The sequence below is a fragment of the Poromitra crassiceps genome (assembly GCF_964638095.1).
Source record: "Poromitra crassiceps genome assembly, chromosome: 15".
NCBI classification, from domain to species: domain Eukaryota; kingdom Metazoa; phylum Chordata; class Actinopteri; order Beryciformes; family Melamphaidae; genus Poromitra; species Poromitra crassiceps.
The window spans coordinates 21,140,186-21,152,029 of NC_139634.1; the positions used below are offsets into that span (position 1 = coordinate 21,140,186).

An 11,844-nucleotide genomic window follows, 5' to 3' on the forward strand; every position below is an offset into this window, starting at 1 on the left:
TTATTATTATGTATTTAAGCCTTCTTAAAGCTGCCTTCTTCTTTTCTTCAGCCTTCTTTTGGTTAAAAGTGTACAGGGGAAAAGTTTTCTTCCTAAACATTATACTGTATATCAATGTTGGGGGAATTATGTGAAGTTCACATAAACTATGAAAATATGGACGTAGCCCCTGTGACATCACCCATTGGTTGAGTTGAAACCTGGAGTTTGACATTGTGACCGTGGCCATCTTGGTTTTCTTGGAGCCAGAAGTGACCATATTTGTATGAGAAGAGCTGCAGCGCTGCTTGCTATTGGTCCATGATCACTGATCAGTGAGCTGTCAATCACGCCCCAAATCATAGTCTGCTTCATCATCTATTTGACTCTAAATGGGACCATCATTTACAAAATGAACATCAGGCTGTATTGAAGAAGACTTGAAACTAGCGATTGAGACCATAAACTCATTAGGAAAGTGTTTACCGAGGTAATAAATCAAGTGAGAAGTCGGGTCATTTTCCCATTCACTTCAATAGACACACTTTCGATGTTGGTAAACAAGATGAGGTTTTTTTTCCCTGGGCGCAACTGGAGGCAGAGTGATCGCTGGAATACATTAGCCGACGCTGGCTATTTACGGGACTTGCTAGTTGCATAGAAAAAACTTTTTACAACTTTCACAAGCCATCATGATTCAAAAACACCTCTTACAGCCTCATAATATATAAGGCTCACCTGTTACCTGCCTTCAGTCATTAAAGTTCTGGATGAAAGGGGGGGGAAAAGCCTTCAAATCCAGTAAATCATGTCAACAAAGCCGAGGCGGGGTGCTGTTTCCACACTAGCTGGGCTTAAAGTGTAAAATCCTTCCCATCCAGCTTTGTTCACGCTACACTTTATACCAGTCAGGCCATCATATCATGAATCATATTGAATGTCTGCCAGCTGGCACAGTGAAGTGTGTGTGCATCAGCGTGCATATAGCCACTGGCACAGGCTCAATATCTATATACAGGGATTATTATAATTGGCTAATCTGTATTCACAAGCCGTAATGTACCTGCAGCGGAATGAATACAAGAAGAGAGGAAGAGGGGAATGTGAAAACATGTCAAGAGACAAACAGTGTGAGAGAGAGAGAGAGAGAGAGAGAGAGAGTGAGAGAGAGAGAGAAGTTTTTGAAAATAGACATTTATGTATTTTGTGCAAGAATAGAAATTGAAGTTTTTTTTTTACTTAACGTCTAACAGCACTGTTGACAAGTTTTCACACATTCAAGCCTCTCTCTCTCTTTTGAATTGTTGTCTGTGAGCTTCTGTAAAGCCTGCTAGTTCTCATGATAAAACTCCTCAGTGTTGTAACAGTAATGAACCTTGATCCGTGTCTCAAACTATGCTGTGTTGGGTCCTTGAATTTGAGGGAATTGGGCCTGGAAAAGTCCTTGAATTTGATGTTGAAGAAGGTGTGGGAACCCTGCTCTAGGAGGGGATGGAGATGTGGTAAGCAGCATTCCTGACTGCACGGTTACACACACACACACACACACACACACACACACACACACACACACACAGGAAGAGAGAGCGAGAGAGGGTGAGGTGGGATGGGTAAGAGAGAGAAGGGGGAAAGGAAGAGAGAAAAACGCATTGATCTGAAATCCAGATGTTTTAAGGACCAAACAGAGGGTCAAACTAATCCACACACACTTGGAAACACAGCTCTCCATCTCTCTCTCTTTCTCTCTCTCTCTCTCTCCCTCTCTCTCTCTCCCTCTCTAACTCACAGACGTGCGTACGCGCACGCGCACGCACACACACACACACACACACACACACACACACACACACACACAGACAAACACACACACAAACAGAGTTCGTCTGGGACCTCACTCGCTTTACAAGTCAGCAAAACATCAGTGGGACTGAAACATCAACTGGATACTTTTGACGGCTGTTTTGCTTGTAAAACTCACTCTCCAGCCTGCACTCCAGACGGAAAGACTTGCTCTTTATTTTTGGAGGGTTTCTATTTTGGAGTCAAGGTTTTTCTTTTCTTTTCTGGAGGAATTTGCAGGTGAGTTTCTTGTGGTTTTCATAATGAGAACTTGTTACATAAATGCTCCCAGATGTATAACATAACTTTGTGTTTGTTGGGCATTTTTGGAAGGAGTTTTGAAGTTTTCCACACTCTCCTATGCCTATATCACCAATTGAAATCTATTTGAAAAGTCGACTCAGTGTAGTTTCTTCGCAGTATACCTTTCCTTCTGCAAGACCTGTCAGTGTAATCTGCCTGGTTTAAAACTAATCTGCAGTTGTCTGTTAGAGGTCCAAGTGGTACCAGAGTGACAGTTTGGAGCAGTTTGTCTGTTAGGGGTCTGAGTGACAGTTTGGAGCAGTGTTTGTCTGTTAGGGGCTCAAGTGGTACCAGAGTGACAGTTTGGAGCAGTTTGTCTGTTAGGGGTCCAAGTGGTACCAGAGTGACAGTTTGGAGCAGTTTGTCTGTTAGGGGTCCAAGTGGTACCAGAGTGACAGTTTGGAGCAGTGTTTGTCTGTTAGGGGTCCAAGTGATGCCAGAGTGACAGTTTGGAGCAGTTTGTCTTCACGCTATCAAAGGTCGCCGTCTGGCTTTGAAATCTAATTTCATACTCGCTGTCATACAGTGACAGATGTGGCTCGTGCCACGGCAAACCCTCAGCTGATTGACTTGTTGACTTCTGTCATTACAAAAGTTAGGATTAAAGGTTGGAAACAGCAGCACCAAAACAAGATTCCATCTGATTGCCTCCAAAGAACATCTGAAAATTCCTATAATATATCTATGATCTATGATGAATCTACTATATGCCCAAAATGGAAATCCTCGTTGTCACTGCTAAGTCTGTTTACAGTAACCAGATACCCGTTAAGTCTGTTTACAGTAACCAGATACCAGCTAAGTCTGTTTACAGTAACCAGATACCAGCTAAGTCTGTTTACAGTAACCAGATACCTGCTAAGTCTGTTTACAGTAACCAGATACCAGCTAAGTCTGTTTACAGTAACCAGATACCTGCTAAGTCTGTTTACAGTAACCAGATACCTGCTAAGTCTGTTTACAGTAACCAGATACCTGCTAAGTCTGTTTACAGTAACCAGATACATGCTAAGTCTGTTTACAGTAACCAGATACCTGCTAAGTCTGTTTACAGTAACCAGATACCTGCTAAGTCTGTTTACAGTAACCAGATACCTGCTAAGTCTGTTTACAGTAACCAGATACCAGCTAAGTCTGTTTACAGTAACCAGATACCAGCTAAGTCTGTTTACACTAACCAGATACCTCAGCAAAGCGCTTCTCAATCTTGTTTGGCGTCGAGAAACATTTGAGCCAAACCGCAGCTCCATTCCAACACGCACACGCACACACACACACACACACACACACACACACACACACACACGCTCACGCACACACGCACGTGCATGCACATGCGCACACACACACACACACACACACACACACACACACACACACACACACACACACACACACACACACAAACACATACACACACACTAGGCATTGATATCTTGAAAATGCCACACACAACTTTGTTGTGATGACTACTGACAGCCAGCTATAGATCATGGCACACCTGGTTCTCTCTCCATGGCACATCAGTGTGTACCACCTTGACAGATTTACAGACGCTGATTTCCATGGTCTTCTGTAATGAATTTGTCTGGGAAAATGGTTAAACGTGACCAGTGGAACATAAGGAATCTTCCCACTAATGAATCCAGTACACCTAAGAAGGTATATTATATTATATTATATTATATTATATTTTCTATTCTATTCTATTCTATTCTATTCTATTCTATTCTATTTTTCCTCACCCCCATGCCATTGAATGCAGAAGAAATACTTTATTTTGTGATATGAAAGAAGAAAAAGACAAACAGGCTGTACAGTAGTCCAAGTGACACAAGCTTCAGAACCGCTATGAAATGAAGCGTTGGAATATACCTCTTAGACTTTGCCCTCACAGAGTCATTAAATAATTATGGTAAAACTGGTGGGGACTTTCTATGTTAAATCATGTCATTTTGTGAGAAACTTAAATATAATTACCATAAACCTGATGGCTACAAAGTAAGTCGAGAACTTAGGATAGTGCTTATGTCACATAACTGCAAAATATTTTATAATGGTTCAAATACACCCTCATCAATCAGAAAGTGTCTTTTTTCAATGCTGGAGAACTCTTTGGAGAAGTGGGTTTGCGCCTGATGGGAGCGATGCCACATATACTGCAATAGATTTCTGAATGATGGATAGCACATGATACAGTATCACAGACTTGCGTGGAGTTGCATGGAAAACATGTGGTAATCATATTGTCGTCGTCTCTTGACATATGTTATCTTGCATCGGGCAGCTGTGACTTGGCTGCCAGTCAGCCTAATGCTTTTGACATAAAGATGTAATATTATTGGCCTCACTCTGATGTTCTTAACAGCCTGGTGGCCAGAATAAAATGTTGGCATTGTATATTTCTGCAATCCACAGATATGTAGAATGTCAACGTTTCTGAACCAAAAAAACTTTACATATCAACATTTGTAGATATGTGTCTATCGGCGTTATAGAGTCTGCTATTGAAATAGCGTGGTGGCCAGTAAGGGCGTTGTGGCCGGGGTGGATGGCGGGTGTAAACACTTGCCTTTCACACTGGAGAGAGTGTTTGTGTCCCAGTGTGTTCAAAGTCTACATTTCAACTCGAAGCCACTAACGTTTTTGTTATTTAAGCCTAACCAAAACCATAATCCTAACCTGAACCAATTTAAGGTTATGACTATAACCCTGGTTCCATGAGTAATACGAGCGAGGCGACTCACTGAATGGGTGTCCATCTCGCATGCCGCATGGCATCCCTCAGAAGTCCTAGCTCACTAAGCCCGATCCTGATTAACGAGAGTAACGCGTCATTATGATAAACCATCTCTTCTCGCCTGCTTGGCAAGAAGCGAGCGTTGTCTGGTGAGACGCATCGCTTGTATTATAGAACCAGGATTATATTCATAACAGAACCGGGATCATATTGATAACCTTAAGTTCTATTTCATAATACTCGCTCAGCATCTCGCTGAATGGGATATCGCAGCTCCCGGAGATGAGACCTCACTGACCCACAGATGAGACATCTCTGTACCAGCTAAGACTCCAGGACCGCACGGGGCTGAGACGTCCAGTCTATAGAACCCAATAAAAGTGAGGGGTGAGGACCAGCTCGCAGCCGCACAAATGTCCTGAACAGATATGGACCAGACCCTGAATAAGGCCCAGGATGTGGCCAGGCCACAAGTAGAGTGTGCACACAAACCGCACGGTGACTGTACACCCTAACTCGTGTGAGCCAAAGCAATTGCCTCCACCACCCAGTGAGAGGCGCTGCTTAAAGTCATACCTTATTTCATGCATTTAACTGAAATTCCCATACAAAAATCCCATTGAATCTTACACATAAGAACCAGTAAGTGCAGGGACTTCTGGGTAAGCCTACAAAAATACCCTAATACTCTATTGACGCAGAACCATTGTGTGCCAGTGAACATATGATGTTGATAAGTGGGGGCTGGACGGTACAGCGCTCTGTCTGGGTTAGTGGAAATGCAGCAGTTTATCTGTGTCGGCTGGGAGTCGGCAGGGAAATCTTTCTCAACTCCTTTCCTCCTCATCTGTTACCTCTTCTTCTCTTCTTTTTTCATTTTCTTTCCTTCCCTGCTCTTGTATCTTCTTAACGGAACACTCAGCCGATTTTCAACCAGCTTTGTATCATTACGTCAGTCCTATATCAGAAAAGTGTAAACAGTGTTGCAGTTTGACAGTTATTAAGAGGTGATTTGAGCTAAGTTGTGGAGCAGTGATGGCATTAAGTGCATGACATCTTCACTGCTGACATCTTCACTGCTCCACCACTTAACTCAAATCATCTCTATAGATAGCCTATAGTACTGATGTAATGATAGTGTGAGTGTTGGTTTAACTCCTGTACTCTCCTCTACCTCTCCTCCCCCCAGTCCCCGGTGTGCTGACACAGAAAGCTGGTAAAGCCATCAGGTATATAAGGAGTGCAGAAGGAGAGGACTAGCCAGCTGACAGCACTGACCTGTGATCACCTTTCTGCACTACATTACATACAGGAGCCTACATGACACTACATGGGCTGAGTCCCCTATTAAAATACATGTACGTCCTTTAAACATGTGCTTTCATAACCGTTTTTGACTCAGGCAATATGTGACATTCATTGTCATAGAAAAATACTGTAGTGTCCTTGAGCAACAAACTAGCTGCTCTGTAGCTGAACCTGACCTCTGACCTCCCTGTGGAAATAGGCAAGAGGGGAATTTCCCTCCCTGGTATACATAAGTAAATACTAGTAAATTACTAGTATCAACTTGATACTAATAATTTACTACTATTACGGTTGTTGTTGATGTGTAATTCTAAAAATGGCATTTCATTAAGATATAATTAATATTAAAGTAAAATGTAGTAAAAGATTCAGATTCAAACATGGCCCCCCAGTGTGAAAGGCAAGTGTTTCCCCCCTCCGCTACACAATATTTTTTTCCTACTATGCGCCCGGGATGACCACGCCCCAACTCATTTGATTGGTCGCCGCAATTGCTTCTTCCTGAAAACGTGTGGTAAGTAAAACTTTTCTGGTTAAGATTAGGGTTAGGGAATAAAAAATGTTCAGCTCCGTTTGCTAGGGCTTGTGGGTAAGGTGCTTGCTTTACAGTCTGAGGACTGGGGTTTGATTCCCGGTCAAACCACATACATTCTAAGCATACAAGCATTTTTCTGATTTAAAAACATTAGGGTTAGGCAAGTACAACAATTTGGTTAGGGTTAGGGTATGGTCGTGGTTAAAAATCCTAACCCATCTGAACTTTTTTCTTTTTTTTTACTTGCCGCACGTTTTCAGGAAGAAGCAGTTGTGGCAACCAATCAAATGAGTTTGCGGTGTGGTTATCCCATAGTGGTGGTGGAGGGGGGGGGGGGGGGGGGGGATCTCGGGTTAGGGTTAGGGTGACCGCTATAGAGCACTTAATTTTGAAACGTTACCAGAGGTCGTAAGCTCCTAAACAGAAATTATGTATAGTGTCGTTTTTGGGGGGAGGACAGGCTCAAATTGCAATTCCTTGACTTGCACTTTGGAGATATACAGTAGCAGTTAAAGTCATACCTTGGTATTTTCAATGGTAAATAAATCTATTAATTTTCTCACCAGGTTTCACTTGTTACAATGTGAAGAAAATCTTGCTCTATAGTGGCTATTCATTCAGATTAAATTGTCGTGGCTGTCAGTGTTCCTCGCTGAAACCAAAGGCAAATCGGACTGACCTCTATGTACTATAATGTGTTTGTCGGATCAGGAGGTTCCCACTGCTCTGTAAGTGTGTGTGTGTGTGTGTGCATGTGTGATTTATCAATCTGTCGTTGGTATGATAATAACCCAATCCAGGTTACATTTTAGAGCAGTTTCCTCCTCTCTTTCCTGTCGCACATGTACACACACAGTCACACACACACACACACACACGCACACGCGCGCGCGCGCGCGCACACACACACACCCACACACACACACACACACACACACACACACACACACATGCACACACACACACACACACACACACACGCACACACACACACACACACACACACAGCTGCTAGGTGAATTAGCCTGTGAGGAGAGAACACAGAGACAGACGTGGAAACCAGAACCCCAAACTGGCCTCTAATCGCTGTGTGTGCACTAGCTTGCTGGTAGTTCAACTACATTCATATTTGCGTATAGTGAGTCAAGTAGTTAAACTACTTTTTGGTCATTTCTGTGTAGTTTAACTACTCAAACTACACTTTTGGGCAATACAATGAAAGGAATATATATATTTTTTACCATTACTGTTGAACCAGAACCCCCCTTGACAGGACTGCCCCTTTTTCATTTGTCCTGATCGCTTTGAAGGCAGCATAGACCGTGAAGGCAGCCAGGATCCCACTAACATTTACTGTACTTCTTGATATGCTGCCTCTGATTAGCTTGCCCTTAGATGCCCTAAACTTAACCAATCCTAGTACTTGAATGCTATGCAGGGTGGGTCTTGCCATTTTGTTATTGGCAATGAACAAAGCCATCTTCGGTATGTTAACTATCAGCATAGGCGTGCGTGTGCGTGTGGGTGTGGGTGTGCGCGCGCGCCTCTGATTGGCTTGCCCTTAGATTCCCTAAACTTAACCAATCCTAGTACTTGAATGCTATGCAGGGTGGGTCTTGCCATAAAAAATAAAAAATAAAGGATCTTGCCATTTTGTTATTGGCAATGAACAAAGCCATCTTCGGTATGTTAACTATCAGCATAGGCATGTGTGTGTGTGTGTGTGCGTGTGTGTGTGTGTGTGTGTGTGCGTGTGTGTGCGTGTGTGTGTGTGTGTGTGTGTGTGTGTGTGTGTGTGTGTGTGTGTGTGTGTGTGTGTGTGTGTAATTGGCCAAACCACCTCGGATTGTTGAAAACCACAACTGCTGAGGTTGTGTGGTTGTCTATTCTATTCTGTTCCAGATAGAGTGTGTCTTTGAGTAATTTGAGTCATAATCCTATATAAACCTCCAATGTAAACCTCCAATGATCTTGGATGAAAGAGGATTCCCGAGAGGTGCAGTGAGGGTCAGACGGGTTTTCAGCATGTGTTCTAACAAGCTTCTCTGATGCGTTTTATCAGCCTTGAGGGTGAATAGTTTGCTATTAGGAGAGCTGCTAAAGTTGTCAACTTCCTCTCTCAAACAGTCTTTCTCATCCTTTCTTTCTCTCTCTCTCTCCCTCCCTCACTCTTTCTCTCTCCATGCATCATATAGCGTTTGCAGCTGTACCAGCTTGGGCTTGCGAGGCGGCTATTAATGCGATGCGTTTTGCTAAGCTTTATGGTAATTATCTCTTTCATGCCATTGTGCTGAAGCTTTGTGTGTTTGGAGACATCGAGCTGAAGCTTAGCGTGTTTGGAGACATCGAGCCGAAGCTTAGCGTGTTTGGAGACATCGAGCCGAAGCTTATCGTGTTTGGAGACAACGAGCCGAAGCTTAGCGTGTTTGGAGACATCGAGCCGAAGCTTAGCGTGTTTGGAGACATCGAGCCGAAGCTTAGCGTGTTTGGAGACATCGAGCTGAAGCTTAGCGTGTTTGGACACATCGAGCCGAAGCTTAGCGTGTTTGGACACATCGAGCTGAAGCTTAGCGTGTTTGGACACATCGAGCTGAAGCTTAGCATGTTTGGAGACATCGAGCCGAAGCTTAGCGTGTTTGGAGACATCGAGCCGAAGCTTAGCGTGTTTGGACACATCGAGCCGAAGCTTAGCATGTTTGGAGACATCGAGCTGAAGGTTAGCGTGTTTGGAGACATCGAGCTGAAGCTTAGCGTGTTTGGAGACATCGAGCTGAAGCTTAGCGTGTTTGGAGACATCGAGCTGAAGCTTAGCATGTTTGGAGACATCGAGCTGAAGGTTAGCGTGTTTGGAGACATCGAGCTGAAGCTTAGCGTGTTTGGAGACAAGAAATCTGAGTTAGGTTGACCCCGCTTCCAATAGCTCTTCTGCTCTGAAATAGCAAGAGACAAGGAATCAGGAGGAAATGTTTCATTAAAATGTGGTCAAGATTTCAGATGGTTTTTGCCCCATAAGACACCCTAACCTTTTATAACTTACCTCAGTTTGATACTTGCTATTAACTTACCTCAGCAAGATGAATGTCTGCCTGAAAAGGTGAGGCTAACCGATAGCAATATAACAGCTTTACCCTCCACTACATCTCTGACCAAAATGGATAGAAATATCAAATGAAATCCTTCTTTGTGTGGATAAAACCTCTGCATCTAAGTGTATTTGTCTCTTCCTCTAGGTGTATTGATGGCGTGAGCGTCCGGCCAGCCAGCCATCCAGTCATGGCGCTGTGGTGGGGCGCTAACATCTTCTGCAGGTTGGCAGCAGTGTGGTTTCCCCTGCTCCTCTCAGCACTTCTGTGGCAAACGGTACACTAATGTCCTCAGTGTTTTACCTTTTTTTTTAATTATGTTTTACCAATCCCCCCCCATTTTCTCCCCAAATGTACTTTGCCAATTCCCCCCCCCCCCCCGCTTCCTCCCTCTCATAGGCTGTATATATGTTTATGCACCTGCTCTGTTTTATATATGCCCCCTAGTCTATTTAGTGTAGTTTAGTGCAATGCCTACACAGGTCTGAACCTATCTGTTTGCTTCTCTTATCTGATCTTTTCTGAATTTCATAATTTTCCTCTCCTCACTGCTTACCCCACACCTCCTCCATTCTCTCTTCTCTGCTCCTTCCATCCATTCTTTTCTCATCCTATTCTCCTCTCAATCCCTTCCCTTTCATTTTGTCTCATCGACCATCATTTTTACACCCCTTCCCCCTCCCCTGTAGGTCTCTCCTGTCCAGGCTGCTGCGTCCTGCCCGCGGGGGTGTAGCTGTCCAGGAGTCAAAGAGGTCCACTGTACATTCAGACACCTCACCACCATACCAAAATCCTTCCCCAAAGACACACAGAGAGTCAACCTGGGGTAAGTTTGAATCACTCATACATACACACACATGCACATCCACCAGCTCAGTGGCATTGTGGTTTGAGTGTCCGCCCTGAGACTGGGAGGTTGAGAGTTCGATCCCCGGCCGAGTCATACCAAAGACTATAAAAATGGGACCCATTTGCCTCCCTGCTTGGCACTCAGCATCAAAGGGTTGGAATTGGGGGGTTAGATCACCATATGATTCCTGAGCGCTCGCACACCGCTCCCACAGGGGATGGGTCAAATGTGGAGAACAATTCGGCACACTCAGGTATGTGACAATCAGTGGGACTTTACCTTTACGTTTACACACACTTACACACACACACACACACACACACACACACACACACACACACACACACACACAAACACACACAAACACGTAGTAATTCTTCAAACTCCAAAAGCTAGAAAACAGAATCTTAGTATGTCCTGTATAGTTATTAATTTATTTTGTGAAACTGGGATGTGGTTTGGAATGTAGGTTAGGTGGTTTGTGAAATGTTTTTTCTTAGCCCCATTCTTGAAATTAGTCATTCTGCCTCCAATGATAATGTGCTTTTTGGCTGGACTAAAATGCTTTTGATGGAACTAAAAGCACCCAGGTGCTGATAAAGGAGACGAGCTTCTCCTACTCCATTCAAACCACTTTTTCATCCCAAGGATCCAACTGAGTCTCTTTGCCTCGGGAGGTAGGAGAATGAAACATCTTGCTGCTCTTGTCATGTCAGTGTAAGTGACTCCTTTTGGGTGCCAACCTGTTGCTTCCTCATCCTTCAACCTGCCTGGAGAATAAAACAGAGCCTTTTTAAAGCCCCAGGGACTAGTTTGCCCAGCATGATGTTCCTTATCTAGCCCGTTGTGGACTGTATTTGCCAACATGTGTTTGAAACTGAGGAGATAACGCTTTAACACCAGCATGTGATGACAAACTTACACTGTAGGGGATCAATCACTTCCATGTGGGTCTTTCTATTGTGGACAGAGCCCCAACTGCCGCCCAGCTGCATAACAACTGTTGTATGGAGGAATTTCCCACTCAACCACTGCAACCACTTAACCGTATATAACAAACCACTGATTGTATATAACAAATTGCACCGTACACACGTAATTGGCTGTGAACAACACATACTTACCTGGCAAACGTTCTCTAGGCATTTAGAGCCAAACTATTGTTCACAAGAAGCTGTCGCCATAATTGCAAACGGGGCTCTGCTGT

The 11,844-nt window shown here is 43.8% G+C and overlaps 1 protein-coding gene across 1 annotated transcript in view; it reads left to right on the forward strand.

The window, feature by feature from the left end:
• Nucleotides 1-9,977: 9,977 nt before the first annotated feature.
• LOC310790116 (matrix-remodeling-associated protein 5) overlaps nt 9,978-11,844 on the forward strand; it is a gene marked incomplete at its 5' end in the record, with an annotated part of 21,798 nt that continues 19,931 nt past the window's right edge. The window contains 2 exons of the mRNA XM_083651809.1: nt 9,978-10,064; nt 10,477-10,613. Of these exons, the coding sequence (XP_083507935.1) occupies nt 9,978-10,064; nt 10,477-10,613 (224 nt within the window). The remainder of the gene's footprint in view (nt 10,065-10,476; nt 10,614-11,844) is intronic.